The 18930-nt window shown below is 38.5% G+C and overlaps 1 protein-coding gene across 1 annotated transcript; it reads left to right on the top strand.

Moving 5' to 3' along the window:
• Positions 1-3163: 3163 nt before the first annotated feature.
• Positions 3164-18896, top strand: HTATSF1 (HIV-1 Tat specific factor 1). Its single transcript, XM_029996878.2, has 9 exons — positions 3164-3523; positions 7383-7587; positions 7910-7957; positions 9144-9298; positions 10357-10520; positions 12170-12269; positions 13368-13457; positions 13952-14089; positions 14493-18896. Exons 1-9 carry the CDS (start codon positions 3356-3358, stop codon positions 14775-14777), a joined length of 1353 nt encoding a protein of 450 aa, XP_029852738.1. The 5' UTR covers positions 3164-3355; the 3' UTR covers positions 14778-18896.
• The last annotated feature ends 34 nt before the right edge of the window (positions 18897-18930 follow it).

Below are 18930 nucleotides of genomic sequence, written 5' to 3'. Positions count from 1 at the left end.
GAAAGTATCATTTTATTTTACATAGTTAAATATGGGCTGCCCACTGACACTCATGTGTTTCTGCTAAGAATATTACAATTAAAGAATAAGCTAAAGTTACAGACAGCTACAGCACTTACACATCTCAATCAGTGGTACTTAAAAAAAAAAAAATACAGGCTCTAATCAGTGTTTAGTTATGGGCTCTGCCACAGATGGTCCCCTCAGTGCAAGGTGAACTGTTTTGTGGAATTTCCTTTGTCAGCGTAGGAAAGGATATTGAAATTTTAGCACATCTGGATCTGGTCTTGTCATTTTTTGCACTGTGAAGACTCCTCTTCACTCTCACTAGTCTGTGTAACAGCTACAGGCTCCAGCACCATGGAAAGCCCAAAGAGGACTAATCACTGTGCTTAATCACTAGTTACTGCCTCCTTGATTTAAAATAACAAAGCGTCTTAAGAAAAGAGTGTTAACTCTTTACCTAATTAAGTATTAGTTAGTTAATTGCTGGTTCCCCTCTAACAGACAGCAAAACACCACTTTACAAAAACCAAGATTTCGGTACTTTTAGGAGGTGGTATCTCTAGACCAACAATCAGCTCTGATGAACCAAGATTGCCTTTTATCACACAGAAGAGTCAGACACAGATACAAAACCATCATGCTAATGCCTCCTTTTGATATTTACTTTGAGACATTTTGTCAGGATTTAAAACACCATTTCTTGACAGCGTAGACTAACATGAGCTGTGTAACACTCAAGCTCTTTGCACCATCCCCCAAACATGCAGCTTGCAGCAGCAGAGCTTGTACAGCCATGAGTTACATCGTTTCAAGGATGTGATTTAGAGGAAAGCTGTCTTGACCCCCAAAATGATGAGTTTCCAGCTGAATCAGCTCCCTGAGCTGGCTCACTGGGCTGTCTTTACTGTAGTGGAAGAGAACAGATGGTGGCGACATGGTAAGAAGCAGTGCTGCAGTAGCTGCCATCACGCATGCTGTTATCTGCTGAATGTGTGAGGGAATTTGAGGTAGTCTGTCCTCTTAGCACATTACATTAAAGTGTGCAGACCAGATTTACCATGCAGTAACCCTGCTGCACACAAGCATGCTCTCACTTCCATCAGATTGAGATTAAATTTGGATCTCCTACTCCCCAGGACAGTGCCCCAATTACTTGCTGTAGGCAGATCTGCACACTAGGGAAATCTGTACTGTGTATGCTCAGACTTCACTACATTTACTCAGGTTATGAATGTAAAAAACTCTGCCAAAATCAAATAAGCACTTTAAGACTTAAATTGTATCGTTCTTACAATGTTTAAGGCTATGATTATCTTACTTCCAAACATATTCCAATTCCAATTTTTATAAGTAAGCGCAGTTTATGTTAAGCCTCTCATGCTCCTCACCACAACCCAACCTATTTGAGAGCTAATACAAATGTCTCCTAAGCCACCAGTTCATAAGTGATCACAAAACAATCTTTGGACAACTATTGTAATAGCACTGCCAAGAGAAAATTCTTGAAGCATGAAAGATGTCATTAACTAGGCTGGATGTTCTTTGTGTAACAGCCAAAGGTTGCTAGAAGTCTATATTTATATCCTCAGCAATTTCATCTGACTGGCTGGTCAGCCAGTTAGCTGATGTTGGCTTCTCCCTACAGAGCTTCACAAGCTCAGGATTGTGTCTTTGATTTTAATATCATTCCAGTCTGTATGACAGTAGAGATATATTTGTTCCTGGAATACTCATTTCCAGAAAACTTCTGTACTGAGTATCATTTTCATTTCTGAGTGGAAAGATTGCTTTGCCACTGGCAACCAGCCACTGCCAGCTTCGATGGGGCTGTTCAGCTAAATTTTATTTAAAACATGTGCACTGTTTTAATACCTGGGGTTTATAGCTCTAGGTTAAATTTTGCAAAACCTAAACAGTGTTCTTCTTCATCCTCTAAATAAAAATACTTCTAAATACATACTTGAACAATCAGATCTGGTTTTGATGTAATGCTATCTGGATTACACTGTGAAAACCACTAGATGGCACTGAATGAAGGTCTTTTAAAAGAACTGACTCGAATAAAAAAAAATGTATTTAAAATATTTAAGTACCCACCGATAGAGTACTATACTGATTAATAACTAATTGCAGACTTCATTAATGCAAACCAGTTCAAAAATCTGAAGACAAGCCTCATAGCTTGCATTGTACCAACATATCAACCCTTTCTGAAGGGTGCGCAACAGCTGTAGCTGGACACCCTCAGCCTGTCACACCCCTGTCCTGTGGAAAGCAGATACTTGTGCTGCCCGGGTAGACCTAAACAGCAGCTCCTTGTTCCCAGGAGGCTCAATCGTTCAAACCATTTGCACCAGAAACCTGTGCCAAAGGAGGAGCAAGAACCCATGTGTTTTTTTGACATTTAGTAAGCCATTTTCGTCTCACCTACCTCTTTTTTGGTTTTGTCTTTGCCTCTAGTAGGATATGAAAACAGACTTTCAGTGTCAGTGACAGATGATGGCTACCTAGTGGCACCGCACCGCAACTGACAGCAGCAACTTGACAGTTCAGTGCTGTCCAAGGCACAATAGGGTAAAGTACTGCAGCAGGAAGTACTTCCAGTGCTTCATGCCCCTTAGCAGGCTTTTATTTTATCATATAACTGCAACAGTCTCCATGCAAGGCCCATCTAGGCACAGCTCCCGGCCCACAGCAGGCCCAGAAGGGTCTTCAAGCCTAGGGCCTCAGGGCCAGCCGGCCTCATCCCAAGGCCCTGCCGGCGTTGAAACAGAGCTGCAGCCTAAGGGAAACGGGCAAGGTCGGTCTGGAGCAGCGAGGAGAGCGACTGCCTTTGTCCCAGGCCCGCCCGACCCCCGGCGGCCTCAAGCTGCGCCATCACTGCAGGCCTCGGCCCGCCCAGAGGCGGGAAAACAGGCCCCGCCCCCTGCCCCGCGGCCCCAAGCGCCCAGCCCTCTCCAGGAAGAGGCCTCCCTCCTTCCCATTGGCTTCGCCGCTCTCCACGTGATCAGCCAGCCGGCGGCTCAGTGGCTGCGGCGTGGATAGGGCCGGGAGGCGGGGAAAAACAACCCGTACGCGACCGAGGGGTCACTTCCGCTCCTGCGCGCTGCGGGGCTCTGGGTCGGTCACCGGCCGCGTGAGGCGGTGAGGGTCCGCGCGCGCCCGCCCGCCGCTCCCGGCCGCGCGTGCCCGCGCGCTGCCCGGCTCCGCCGCTGAGAGGAGAGGGGCGGGGCGGGGCGGGGTGGGGCGAGCGGGCGCCTCAGGCGGCGGCGGCGGCGGCGGCGGCGCCTAGGCCCGGTGCGGGCGTCTCCCCCACCCCACCCCGCCCAGGCCCGCCGAACGGGCCAGGATGAGCGGTGAGGACGGGAACGAGGAGTTCTACCGGCAGCTGCAGCTCCAGCAGCAGTACGAGGCCGAGCCCGGCGGTGAGGGCGAGGCCGACCCCTTCACCTACGTGGACCCGGCCGATGGGGCCGCCTACGAGTGGGACCGGGAGAAGAAGGCCTGGTTCCCCAAGGTGGGTGCGGGGCGGGCCTCGGCGCTACCTGGCGGCGGGCGGCCGGGCCCGCCCGGTGCCCCCTTTCCCGTTGTGAGGAGCGGCCTCCTCGCTTGGCCGCGGCCCTCCGTGGGGGAGCCTCGGGGGGTGTCTCTCCGTGGGGGCGTGGGGCGGCTCTTTCCCCCGTGGCGTGCCGAAGTTTCCCCGAGGAAGGGTGAGAATGAAGAGCAGTTGGTGTTGGGCCTCTTCGCCGCGGAGGTGTCTGGCTTGTCTGGATTCGGCCAAATAGATGTCTGCTGCAAAGTCTCTGTAGTGCTGAAACGCTCTTTTTTACAGGCGAAACCACGGCAGCTGGCGTTGTCTCCATCTGTAACCTTACCGGCTGCTTTCCGCTCTTTGTTGCGAAGAGCTGTAGGTTGGCTTTTCTCCTTGGCTGTGAATCTGTAGAACTGCTCGGGCCTGGCATGAAGTCACAGTTGTATTTGTGGATCTTAACGAATCGGTTCTGCCTTTGACATGTTTAGGTTTCTTTATCACAGTAGCTGTGTGTTGTCTTTCTGTTGGCAGTGAAGAAGTGATCTAGTCTGTTAAGAGGTCTAGGTGAAAATGGAGTAGTATATGCTTCTTTTACTATTAACTGAAAACAACGCATGTGTAAAGATGTCTTGTTCCCTCTCCTTAGATCTTGGAAATGCACTTGAAAATTAAATGTATTGACTTAGAGGCATTCCACAGAATGGATTAGTTTTTCACCGTGGCTTTTTTTATTAAATACTTCCAAGTATAAAAAGTGAACTTGCTATAACAGCATGGCTCTTCAAGGTGAGAGAGGACATAGATTTAATGTGTTGAGCCAATTACTGATCTGCAAGTGAAATAGTAGTTTTGTTGCTATAGAACAGTGAATGAGGGCAATTACTTAATTTAGAAGTATTAAGACATTTTGTAGCATATGCTTGATAAATGTAATGTGCCAGTTCTTATTTCTGACTCTGAATTCATTGCAATTCAGAGAATCTGAGTGAGAATGAAGACTGTAGTGCCAAGTTTATATGTGTGTAAACCTAGTAAGGTGTCCATGTAGCAGATGGCTTACGGAGGGGTGAAAACATGTGAAAAATCCAGAGTCACAAAGTGGAGCAGTGGAGAACTGAGTATCCCTGGCTCCCTGTGGAGTTCTATATCCAGTAAGCACAGTAACTTTTAAGAGGGTTCTTGTTTTTTCTCACTGTTCCTTCCCCTCTTTCTCACCTCTTTTTTTAAATTTACCTCTCCTTCTCAGGAGCATTGGTCTTTCCTAAATGCCTTTATTTTCTCAAATTTCTGTGTTGGAGAGGAGATAACATTAAGGGTTGGACAGATTATACAGGAACAGCAAAGTTCATTAGTAAATATTATGTATAGTAGAAGTTGGTAAAGAATCATCGTGAAGCGCTATGTGTCATAGATAGGTCACCACGCTAGATACCGTAATATCTCAGGTTACTTCATTTTGCTGATGATTATTCAACAGACTGTTGTATCAAAATAGATTTAAGAGACCGCAGGAGCCAGAAGTTGTAGTTCTTCCTCCACTCCGTGAGCAGTAATAAAATTCCTTATCTCTGTTCTCTGACAAAATATTAAAATATTCTGACTGGTCTAAGTAATTGTCATCTACAGACTAGTATTGCACTGCTACTCTACTTTGGGAATAGAGTGTCTGCTGAACTTCTACTAAAGCGTATTTCAAAGCAGTGCGAAAAGTTAATGATATTAACTGTCAACATTCCTTAGAAAAATTTGGAGACAGTCAAATATTTAATAAAAGCGATTGCAACCTCGTGGATTATTTAATGATTTTTATTTCCATGGTACTATGTTGATGGATACCAACTTTTTGTAGTCCTTCACAGACATAGCACAAAATCGCATGTTGAATTCATCTGCCTTCCTTCATCACTTGCTATGAAAAACCAGATGGATGTCTTCTGTAAGCATAGGGTTTCTATTCTTCATTTGGTTAATCTATTCCTTTCCATTTCAGTGTGACCAGTAGTTAATTACATGCTAGCATGTCCTGAAGTATTGTATTTCTTTTCCTATAAGCTTCATTGCCCCAAACTGTACAACTGTCTGGGCGTGGAGGTAGAACTGATCTCTTTCTGTGATGTTCTCCACCAGAACTGGATTGAAGCCCCAAGTAAAAAATTCTGTGAGTGCTTGTTTTCCATGCAGGCATGGTATGAGATAAGTTCCAGTAAAAGCCTTTATACTTGTATAAACTCCTTTATGCTTGCAAAAACACATTTTATATTGGAGTAGTTGTAATGGTATATATGGTAGGTTGATAGCATATTAGGGAAAAAAAGTCTTTGTTATTGACTGGCAAAATTTCACATTCCGTGGTAGGTAATTTGCTAAGAATAAAATTAGATTTACATAAGAATGTGGTTCCCCCTGAAGTTGAAAAATAATACTGCTGCAGGAAGGTGGCTAGTTGTTGCAGGTTTAATCACTGAATTATCAGTAGATTCTCTGATGAAAAAGAGTAATACTGTTCACCAGAAAGTTTAAAAGCTTCTTAATTCCCTGGATTTCATCAACTGTGAAACTAAGGATTTGATAAGATTGCTAGTGTCAAATATAATGAACCTGATTAGAACAGAGTCTCCTTTTCTTTGCTAAAGCTGGTTGTACTCTTCCTTTCTCTTGACATTGTGTTATGTCATGTCTGTAAGAGCAGCCACTTACATTCCTGGTTGAGGTGTGTTGCAAATCTTGTTTAGTGTAGGAGCTATTTCATGCTTAACTTTGAAGTTATATGGGGTTCCACAGCATCTTGCGTTATTCATGATAAGCCTGTTGCTGTCAATTCTGCATTTTTGATTTGTCATAATAAAAGGTTAGAGTTGAAACATCAAGCTTCAAATCACTGTGAAAGATATGAGATTGCATTATTATCATTGGCACTTACTACTATCTGTTGTGCTGCTCTCTTACAATAGCTTAATGACATTAAGTTTTGTACCCATTTGAATACAGATGAAGCAAGTCCAGCACAGTTCAGAGATAAAATTTTCAAAGGTTAAGGCGTAGTTTTGGAAATAAATAATTTCAGAGTGTGTAACTCCAGAAAATACTTCATAGTGCAGTGATGCTAGCAAAATCAGCTATGATGTATTATCTCTTTGCATGTTATTGCTAGTGGCTAGTATTAAAATTTACCTGGCTGGAAATACTGGGTGTAATTTATAGTAGTTTTTTTGGTTTGGTCTCTAAAAGATAGTAGCCAATTTTATATTTTACCCAAATATAGTCTCTCTCTAGGAAAGAGCAAGCTAATTATTTATCTATTAGTAGGATATAAAGTAGAGTGTACAGCCTTATAAACAGTGTGCTAAGATACATCTCTAAGTGCAATATTTATTGTCTATCAACACAAATATATGTCATCTCTGAAAATGTTTCTGTGAAAAGGCAGATGCCTACAAGTGTCAGCCATTTACCATCTGTGGATAAGTTGTTGGCTTACCTTCAGTGTCACTTTATCTCTTCAACACAGTCAGGAGCGCTTAGTTTCTGTCCTTCAGGCAAATCCAATTCATGTGGAAAGCAGAAAGCTTTGCTTGAAAAAAGGCAGAACTTGTGAAAAGTTTGTTTATAAACTTCATGTACTGTATGGAATTAGTATGTTAATATAGTTCAGGTAATGTCTGAACTGATCGTTCTTGTTGTGCATATGGCTTTTAAAACTGTTTTTCAATCATCTTTGTAAATACTGTTATTTTCTGTGTTGCTGGATTAGAAAATGACCATCATCTAACTAACATTAGAACACTTTCAAACCTGAATTTGTAGTTCTCAAAATCTTGGATTAATTTTCCTAATTTGCTTTCAGATAACAGAAGATTTCCTGGCAACGTATCATGCCAACTATGGCTTCCATGCAGATGATACAGACAGTTCATCTGCTTCTGGCACAGCAACTGAAAGTAAGCAACCAGTAAGTTCTAAGACATCAGGAACACAACCATCAGCAAATGAGAAAGGACCACAACAAACAGATCCAAAACAAAAAGCTGAGAAACGGAAGCTTGAGCCAGGTAAGTGATAAAGGGTTTCCCTCTGTTTAGGCTGCAACCTCTATAGTACTGAGTGGAAACTGGCAATTGTTCAGTGTTACCATGTACAGCAAAGGTATGGCTTGTTCTGAAAATTGCTGGAATGGTTTTAAAATTGTATGGTACTTCATAGGTATCCTCCTAAGTCCATATACAAGGTGGAAAAAAAAGCAAATTAAGGCATGTTCAGAGCTTTTTCCCGTGAGCAAGCAAAAATTCTTAGAAATCTGATGGAATGTGAACATCAGCGTATGTTCCCATGTTTAATATATTGGCATAACTGCATTAAAACTCTTGTTTTTAGGATGGTTTCATGTTGAAGAAGACAGAAACACAAATGTTTATGTGACTGGTAAGTAATACCGTTTATTTATCTACTTTGAGCTGAAGATTGTAGACGAAACTTGTTATGTGTCTCGCTGACTTCGAATATTATCTATTCAGTCTGCCACTTGCAAGCTACTTAAGGGTATGTTCCTGACTGCATAATGTCTTTCTGACCTTTAAATTGCAGATGTGGGAAAGTAATATAAGGGGCATATTCCATGCTTTTATGTTTTAAATGTGATATTCTGTGAGCTGTCAGCCAAGTCACTAAGTTTTTTTTAAAGTAAGCTACAGCCAAGAAAAACAATTTCTGCGAGCTCCTAAGGAATAGGATAATGAGAACAAGTTTATAATAAGGTAGTGCATTGACTATACACATCACTTAATAGTTTAATCTTCAATATTTATTTGATTTTATAAATACATAATTAAATTCTTAGATAAGAAAGAGAGGAAACAGTAAGTAAAAAAAAAAAAAGCTGGGAATAGAATGAGCAAGTAATGGGGAAGCTCAAATGAAACTATCTGTGCATTTATTATGGTATTTCTCTACCTGTTTTGGATGTCGGGGTGTTATCTTTAGGTGCATATACAAAGGTACATTTAGTGGTTCTGAGCAGTGACAGAAATGCACACACTTGAATTCTCAAAAATCTTCATCCAGACCAAACTAGCATGGAACATTCACATAACTTCCTCCTCCATTTTGTTTTTTTTTTCTTGTCCTCAATTCAAAGTTCAGACTTTAAAAACTCCATACGTTATCAGTTGCTTTTTTTGGTCAAATTTGTGGGTGGAGAGAATAGTCGCCTGTTTATAGGTTGGGGTTTTTTTTGTCTCCGATCCCTAGAGGTGCAGTGGCACTTAAAACTTCAGCAGGATAGTTACATCTGCATAGGCCATTGTGTCCACTGCAATGTCGGTATCGTGTAGCACTAAAGCTCTAGGTCTGCATATTAGGGAGTGCAAAGATGTTGCTGTATGTTACACCTATTAAAAAGCAAAAAGGATTTTCAAAATATTGGTATGAAGTAAAGTTTAAAAGGAAATATCAAAAATATTGGTCCCAAGGGCAGTGGTTTGTATGTATGTAAAATTTCATCCTTAAGTTTGATATCTTTCATTTAAAGAAACACTGTGGGTTTTTTGTTCTAATGAGGTTAAAAAAAAATTGAACATACGTAAGCCTTCTGTTTCAATTTATTTTGCAGGTTTACCTCCAGACATTACAAAAGATGAATTTATACAAGTCATGTCAAAATGTGGTATCATTATGCGAGATCCTCAGACAGAAGAACACAAAATCAAACTGTATAAAGATAAGGAAGGAAATCTTAAAGGAGATGGCCTCTGTTGCTATCTAAAGGTCAGTGGTGCACTGAAACACAGTTTTCCTTCCCGTTGAAGATACTTGGGGCCACTGTTTTCAGAATCCTGTTCAGAAGATTATTGAAATATCTAAAGTATAACTTAGAATTTAGGTGTCTGTTTTAAAGATTTATTCCAGAAACACCCCCTTACCTGCTTGTGTACCTCATTCGGTTCCTGTTATCCACCTCCACCCTCCCCCTGAAAATGTCCATAATACCTGGTGAACATGTCTCTACATGTTCCTTTCTGTCTTGGCTGCCAGTGATTATGCGGTAAAATGGGGGACCTCTTCACCTTTTTCTTTGAAAATATGCCACAGTGTGGCCAAGAATAGAAAAATAATGAGATGGGAAGCAACATACTGTAGTCCTGTATTTCCAGCTTTTAGTTGAGAACTGGTTAGGTTCAGAACTGTTCTTGTCTTCTATATTAACCTATAAAAGTTTAGGCTGCAGTACTATTTCCTTCATGTGTTGCAAATGATTCACAAGTGAAAAGTTAGTGCTTGCAGGTGCAATCTGCTTTAATTCTGCAAGAAGCACCAGGCAGTACTAAATCAACTGCCTTGTAGTCTATACTAGTTTTGCAATTTTGTTAGCTAGGGCTGTTTAGTGCAAAAGTATAAAGACAGTCTCCGCTCTAAAGGACTTTTAGGAAAATGTTAAAAATTGCTTAAAAGCCTCAACATCTGCTGTTCTTGGAAAAGTGATACAAGCTTTATAGAAAACCAGCCCCCTGAAATTTTTTGATTCTTGCTTTGAAATTCATCAGCTTGCTTGACCATTGCGGATTAGTTTCTATGACATACTTGAATGAAGTGTATGCCATTGCTTTTGGGAGCATTAATCTGCAATAACAGTGGTGAAGAAATACTGGGTTTTGATTAAGAAAGCATTGCCAGCTGTGTGTCAAGAGACTTGGAAGAGATATGGCATTATGGTTTTCTGTGAAAGGGAATTGATTCTTAGCACAATATTCTTAATTAAATGTTATTGGAATAATTTGACTGTACCACGTGCTTTAAAGCTTGTGCTCTGTTTTATCTTCAAATAGAGAGAATCAGTTCAACTTGCATTGAGACTTCTGGATGAGGCAGAAATTAGAGGCTATAAATTGCATGTTGAAGTTGCAAAGTTTCAACTGAAGGGGGAGTATGATGCAAGCAAGAAGAAGAAGAAATGTAAAGACTACAAGAAGAAGTTGTCTCAACAGCAGAAGTTTGTATTTTTTATTTCAGTAAAATATTGTTTGAATTCTGAGTGCTATTAGTAAAGCACTGCTTTCTTTCAAATGCAATTCTAAGAGTTACGCAATAATTGAAGTCTTACCTGACAGTGAAATAGCTTAAATAATACACGTTTGGAGGGGAAGAACTCCTAAATTAAATGTTGACATAATAAACTTCTTTGTGATTGACACATTAAAATAATACATAGGGAACCAAGGTCCTTTCAGATATAGCAGAAAATATTACAACTCTGGGGAGATGAAAGACTTTTTTTTTTTTTTTTTTTTTTTTTTTTCTTTCTCAGTGTGTGAGAGTGTGCAAGTCCTGTCATGATATCTAGGCTTACTTTTATAAGGTAATAACACTCTGGCTGTCCACATGTTGTTTGTACCATACTTCACTAGTTGCAAAGGGCAAGAGATGCTAGCTTCCTTAGGACCAAATACTAAAATATCTCTGTAGATTCCCCCAGACATCTCTCTCTGGTATAAAATACACTGGTTTTTTAATTGTACCTAGATTCATTGCTTTTGTCACTTAAAAATTGTTTTTCTGCATTTTGGAATCAGGAAGATACAGATTAAAGAAGAAAGAAGTTTGAGTATATAGGACTTAATATTTTCATGGAAGCAGCATTCCACTAAACATTTTAAATAGTAATGCGGAGGGAGCAAAGGCTACTTGATATCTTATCAGTTACAAACAAAAGTAGCTTGAAATGTATCAGCATCAAAGATACAGTGCCAGTTCTTTCTGTAAGAAATCTCCAGTGTGGAGAGAGAAGTATGAAAGTAACGAAATTGCATTTGACAGCAATTTCTGTGAATAAACTGATCTCAGTTGGTGTTCCTTTTGAGTTGAAGAGCATAATTTACTTGCAAAACTACCTCCATTGGAAATCCAAGTTTTCTTCAGTTAAAGTAGCAGGTACAATAAGGAACTTAAACAAGGTTTCCCCCTGCCAAATACAAGATTTTGAGATTTTACAGTGTAAGTGAATGTGTCCTTTTTTTGTAGTAGGATATGAAGTAGGCATTTCTGCGAGAAGTAACATTTTTGGTGAGAAGGCAAAGTCATTAGAACAGATGCCCTGAGTTACATTGCTATGTTGTAGCAGTGGCTCTGTACACTGTGGAACAAAATACATCTTGCAGCAATGCTTGTGTAAGACTGAAGGTGTTCTTGCATACTTGTTTAAATAAAGCAGTTAAATTTAACCAAAGGGAATAGTGAATCTCCTTTTTTTACAAAATAAGTTAGGAAAAAATGGTAAAATATTGACATTTTTATTATACTTGGCAGCAGCTGGTTCCTGTATCTGAGCTGATATTAGGAAGGAATTAAAACTTAAAGATTAATTTTTCAGTGTTTAAGAAAATGCTTTGATTTTAAAAATAATTTATATTCCCTCTATGAGCATTTAAGTACCTTAAAACCTCAACTGCTTTGTAGAAGAAGTGGTAAAATTGGGTGATGATTGCATTTTTTAGAAGAATAACTTAACTCTTTGTGTCAAAATACGTGTTTTAGTTGATGGATTGCAAGAAATGCCGAATTAATGATTTTTTTTCAACAAATACTTGTAGAAACTGAAGAGAGCCGCAACAATATCTTCTTACTGTTGCTTCATTTCATTAGACAGCTGGATTGGAGGCCTGAGAAGAAAGATGGCGCAACTCGAATGCGACATGAGCGCATCGTTATTATCAGGAATATGTTTCACCCAAAGGACTTTGAGGTAGGAAGGTGCAGTTTGCTACTGTAGATTGTGCTGTTACATTTAACATTGTCTGAACTTTCTGCCATAAGAATTTTAGCAAAAATCTAAGGCGATGATGACAGCAAAATTAAATTTATTGTCTGGGCAGGGCTTTTTCCTGTGCCAAGCATCTGCTTAAAATTCATTCATCTATTTCCAAAAAGCAAGAAAGATGTTGGTAAAAATGTATTTTTCAAATTGGCCTTTTTCACTGTGTGTATCCTGAAAGTATTCCTTTTTGGGATGGAAGGAGGAGTAAACTAATGTCATGGTTTAACCCCAGCCAGCAGCTAAGCACCACGCAGCCGCTCACTCATTCCCCCCCCACCCAGTGGGATGGGGGAGAAAATCGGGAAAAGAAGCAAAACCCGTGGGTTGAGATAAGAACAGTTTAATAGAACAGAAAAGAAGAAACTAATAGTGATAATGATAACACTAATAAAATGACAACAGCAATGATGAAAGGATTGGAATGTACAAATGATGCGCAGTGCAATTGCTCACCACCCGCCGACCGGCACCCAGCTAGTCCCCGAGCGGCGATTCCCCACCCCCAGTTCCTATACTAGATGTGACGTCCCGTGGTATGGAATACCCCGTTGGCCAGTTTGGGTCAGCTGCCCTGGCTATGTCCTGTGCCAACTTCTTGTGCCCCTCCAGCTTTCTCGCTGGCTGGGCATGAGAAGCTGAAACATCCTTGACTTTAGTCTAAACACTACTTAGCGGCAACTGAAAACATCAGTGTGTTATCAACATTCTTCACATACTGAACTCAAAACATAGCACCGTACCAGCTACTAGGAAGACAGTTAACTCTATCCCAGCTGAAACCAGGACAACTAACTACGTTAGAATGGAGAAACCAGCACAAAATAGCCTTGTTAATAAGTAGCATTTATTAAATTCAAGTAAGGGCTGTCTACCAACTCCCAAGTGGCTTTGAAAATGCAGCATAAAAACACTTAATTTATGAACTTTTAATAGACCAGCAGATGTGTTCCATTGGTGATTGAGCAAAAATAACACTGGGAGAAGTAAGAGCTTCTTTTTAGTTTATCCTATGTGATTGCATTGCAGGAGGACCCCTTAGTGCTAAATGAGATCAGAGAAGATCTGCGGACAGAGTGTGAAAAGTTTGGTCAAGTAAAGAAGGTTCTCATATTTGATGTAGGTATTTTTTACATGTTGTGTTGGCAGAATTGATGTAATGTGTAAATGTGCAAAACATTCATGATTCTTTAAATATAAGTGGAGCATTTATTTGGTTTCTTGTGTTTATTTCATAGAAACTTGACCTAGTCTTTCAGTATTTTAAAATTAACTGGTTTGGAAATTAATTTCTAAGCACCTATCTATACCAGGCTATGTGAAGACAAACTCTGACTCTTCCCGATAACTTGGATACATCACAAGTTTGAAAGTTTATAAGTACGTTTATTTGTAGCTAAACTAGCTGAAACGTTTGTTTTCTGTGTTCAAAAAGTCTGTTCTGTGTACCCATAGAATAAAATGTGTAAACTTGCAAATTGAATTTTTCGAACATGATTGTGTATGATCAGGATGGAGCTATATCCTGATTGATTTTGTAACACAATCTAAAAGGTGTTGGAATAAAAACACTATTTTGAAAACTATTAAATGAAAGTTGTCTTTCCTTACAGCGACACCCCGATGGCGTGGCTTCTGTGTCATTTAAAGAAGCAACAGAAGCTGATCTGTGCAAGCTAACTCTAAATGGAAGGTGGTTTGGTGGCCGTCAGCTCAGTGCTGAAACATGGGATGGTGTAACGGATTATCAGGTAGCCTTTCATGGTCCTATTTTATCAAATATTTCTTCCAAACTGTAAATAGGTTTTAATTTGAGAAGTGCTTGGTGTTCCTATCCCTGTACCCTCCCCCTGTGTGTTCATGCCCTATCTTGCTTCTCTTAAAAAAACTTCTAGGACGTCTCCAAAAAATCATCCTTCATTATTCAATTTAGCAAAAAATTTGAAGAACCTGTTCGATGTTAAAAATTGTGTGTTGGAGATGTCAACTTAGAGGATTAGCCACTGGATATACAGATCATTAGTTCATAGTCCACAGAGGCTATAGAAGTCTTGAGATATTACTGCAATATAAATGTTTGTATAACTTTATCTGTGTAAATACTCATTTTTACAAGTATGACTTTTGTAATGTGTATAAACATATCTTTAATAGGTGGAGGAGACTGCAAGAGAAAGGGAAGAAAGGCTTAAAGTGTGGGGATCATTTTTAGAGGATCCTGATGCAAAGGAGCAGCAAACTACATCCGATTCAGATTCTGCAACAAGTAGTGTTAAACTGCCTGAAGGCAGACAGCCTTCAAAAGTTAATGACACATCTAAGGAGGATGTAAATGATGAAGCCCATAAGAGGGAGAATAATGGTGAGGGCATTAATGAAGACGGTGCTCCATCTACAGACAGCAGCCTTGCAGGCAGTGATGTTGAAGCAGATACATAACATCTTTAATGCTTTATGGAAGCATGGTTTTTAGGGTGATGTTTGAGTTTATCCCTTTCTTCAGGGTGACTGCAGACAATATTCATATGAATATATGCATATTAGAATGTCATCAACTGTGTGCTTTAAAGTTTTCATTAATAGCAGTATTTAATGAGGTTCTAAAAGTTTGTATTAATTGGCTGTTCAGGTAAAGTAACTCAAGTTGCCAAGAATGCAGTAAAACTCATCAGGCTTCTTTTGTTCTAACTATGCTTGTCAGTGTTTCACTATGTAAGTGTGAAATATGTTCCAACCCTTATGTTTATGTAACTATATGTAACTTAAGTAATGCAAAGCTATTACAAGATTGGTGGATTTTACTGTTAATTTTCCTGTACCCCTTGGAACTCAGTATCCTTAAAAATTATTCTTGTCCTGAGTACTTGGCTCGTTTTATGGAACAGATGCTGTGATATGTATAAGGTGTTGCTATACATTAAGTAGCGAATGTTAAGAGTAGTACCAAGTGGCAAACTTTAAGGAAGAGGAAAACAAATAACATTGCCATAGTCAACATAAGGCAAACTGAGTGAAGACAGATTATTAAATCACAGCATTCAGTAAATTATTTTTTTCTTCCCCTGTTTAGAACTTCTTTTTGATGCTTAGATCTTCTGTTGAGGCTGGAATTATGTCAAGGAGACTAGAAATGCATGAGCACACACATTCTAGGCCATAATTAGATAAGACTGATCTTAAACTCTCATGGTCTGTATGCAGTAGGTATGCAAAATAGGCTTTTGACTGATGTGTTGGCTTTGTTTAGTTTTTGCTTTAATATTAGAGTAAAGGTTTTTGTTTAACTTTGTTAGAATGATGAATGTGAGTTCTTGTCAACATTTTAGTTTAGCCCTATGTGCTCTTCAAAGTGGGGAGGATCTCACATTTCATAAAATTTAAAGGCGTTTGGCAACTTGAACTACATTTGTTGTGCAAAAGTTAGAATACGTGAAAATACGCTTTCAAATAATACTCTTTTGTATGAAAAAAGCAATGCTAGCCCTCTTAGAAGTATTTCCAAAAGCAAGGATTTAGAAGACATTCTAGCTTTAGATATCTTTATAAGTGGCAGGCTTTCAAAAATAACTTTGGGGGAGATGTTCTGGGCATAGTCATTCTTAATTTAGAATCCCATTATTTTGATACCTAAGGATAGAAGAATATGGGTTTAGTCACTAAACAATTAAAATATTGGTGCTAAATTCATAGCACACTGTTCATACGGATGGTTACTAGTGCACGTTTGTAAGGAGGATTTTTTGAATTTTTTTAATTCATATTGGATTGCAAGAAACCACAGATGCTAATTCTTATATTTCCATCCTGAAGTATTCAGAATACTCTGAAAATTGGTATTTTCAAACTTTGTGCTCTGAGATTACCATCTATATTTTTTCCAGAAGCCTTTATGGTACTCGTAAGTTTGTTTGGTGTTTTGTTTTGGTTTGGTTTTTTTTAATATGTAATCAATATGTATGGGTGGCTATGCCAACCAGAGCATCTAAGTTAACACTTGCCACTGTGGTTATAAATGATATCTTTTTGTGACAAAATATCTGGTCTTACAACAGAGATGATATTTGAAGTCTGGGGGCTCATTATAAGCTGGCATAACAAATTTCCAATTTTGAGTTGCATTACAAAGAAGAGCTGTAACTCTTGCCAGCTAAGATAATTTTCTCATCTTCACAAGTTTTTGAATTGTACACTTCAGCAAAACAGGTGTTTGAACAATTCAGGGAATCTGAAATACTGCCTGGTTTGTAGCTGCACGTAGTGGCATATTCAGATTACATCTCTGGGTTGTGTTGTTTCTGCCTAGTTATTTTTATTGGTAATAAGCACCACAAACCTTTGAGGGCTGGAAGATTTTGCATATGAAGAGTGTAATTTAGTGTGGTGGTATTGCTTTCAGTGCTCCTTTTTTTTTTTCTTCCAGCTTCTAGACTCCAGGCTTTAGATCTGTTAGACTATTGTGTTTTGTTAGCTTTTATTTTTTGAGAGCCTAGTCATATAACACTCTACACAGTTAAATCACCTGTTTTACTGTGGAATTGCAACTGATATAGGGAAACTATTGACAAATGTATAAATATTGTACAGTTCTATGAAGCCTTATCATGGTATCAAATATAAAAAATTAAGGTTAGTGTTAGTGTTTGAAAAAAAGACTTTGAAAAATAAAGAATCATTATATGTGCAGTAACCTTCCTCTCTCCAATTGATGTACAAATTTGATTGGCTTGCTTCAAAAGTCAAACATGATGTTAGTCTTTTCACCTTTTCCTCTAGACTTCATGCTGAAGCAGAGCACCGACAAAGACTGAGACCAAATGCTTTCCTGGCTTTCCTATTAACTAGGATTCTTACAAAAATAAAAGCTGTTTTTCCATGAAAATATGTTGTTCTGAAGTGCGGCATTACACTCAAACTGGTATTTTCCTTTTGTCTACCTCTGTTATTCCCCAGTAAAATGTAAAAATATATTTTTATAAACTATTCATTGAGTTATTGAGGCATTTAATAGTCTATGGAGAGGTTAATGCAGCTGTGACTTTCTTTTCAGCAGATTTTAATTGAGACCGAATTCTTTTGATGTTTTCCTTTTTTAAATGATGCAAATTTTTATAAATTAATCTGAACATAAATTAAATTTTTTCACGAAAGTTAAAATTCCTATTTTGAAGTATGATTATGAAAATCTTATAGTATAGAGCAGTAATGTTTAATACCAAATTTTAACAAACCTGAAGCTGAACAAGCAGAGTTGCTTTTTAAACTTACATTTTTTTCTGACTGAGCATCATCATAAGTAAATTGGTAAGAAGTTAAGACCCCAATGCAATTTTTGCTATATTTGTTCTTTTAATTAAAAGTGCTTTTTCTTAGGTTCCATTCCAGTGTTCCAGTATACTGCATGTTCCTTCATCCTTAGGCTTTTGGTGAGAGGTTCATTTTAACAAAAGCAGGCTCCTTCCCTCTGTATGTTACGAAAACAATAACTGGCAGCAGGTTGAAACACTTTGTGGATAATCATTGTTGCTCAGTTTTGAACTAGAAAAATATCTGTTTCTACTAATTCTCTCACTGTGACAAAATGGATGTGAAAACACTTAAATGTAACAGCAGGGAAACAGTATTAACTAACTGGTACTTCAGCATAATTCGGCATAGATAATCACTTTCTTAACCACGCAATACAAAATCAGTTGCTTAGCTTCAAGATATGTTGGTAGTTTGCTTTACAATCAAATGCTATTTATGGTTTGCTGGCAAGGTAATTGTACAGAATTACAAGTATTCATCAGAGATTACATGGTTTGAGGAGCATGGCCAAGGTAGACATCTGGAAACAAAAAGCCCCAAAAGAAAAGGCACGTAAGTTGTAGCAGGTTCTCGAACGTTCATATACAGCTGTAAAGAGAGAATTAGTTTCATTTTGCATCAAAATGTTTATCTGTTTCTCCTGCTGACTTTTTTTAATTACTTTTTTTAATTGAATTTCAGTCGCTCGTACAACTTACATTTTGTATAAGGATTGCAATTCACTTAAAATCATTAGTATGTTAAATGCAGTGCATTTTAGCTAAAACATGTCCTAGACATTTTTCAGTTAGGGTTAATCTATTTACAATTACAAATACTTAGCTTAATTCACTTAAGAAAACTTAAAGGTATTGGATGCTTCATAGAAACCCAAACTTGCCTTTAGATTTTCCAGTAAAATCAATATCCATACCCTGACTTCTTGAACTGATAACCTAATCAAATTCTTAAAAAAACCAAAACAAACCATACCTCTAGACTTTAATTGGATTTTAAATTCTTATTTTTATTTCTGAATTTGAGGAAACATACTGCAGTATGATAAATGAATTATGTAAGTTGTGTACTTGTGTTGATTTGACTTGTGTGTATTTTAGTGCTCATTATACAAGGCTTGAAGTCTTACTGTCAGGATACTCTGAAAGTTCTGTAAAATGTTTATAGAATTATGAAATCTTTTGCAGCAAATTGGTTTTTGCTCATTCTGTAATATGAAAGTATATTGTTAGATTAAACTTTTCAGTAAGTTGACTCGGAATTTTTCTGACAGGTTATTTTCTTTCGA

This window comes from Aquila chrysaetos, chromosome 21 (assembly GCF_900496995.4).
Source record: "Aquila chrysaetos chrysaetos chromosome 21, bAquChr1.4, whole genome shotgun sequence".
Taxonomy (NCBI): Eukaryota; Metazoa; Chordata; class Aves; order Accipitriformes; family Accipitridae; genus Aquila; species Aquila chrysaetos.
The sequence above is the reverse complement of the archived record's forward strand: the minus strand, read 5'-3'. Positions and strand labels throughout refer to the sequence as shown.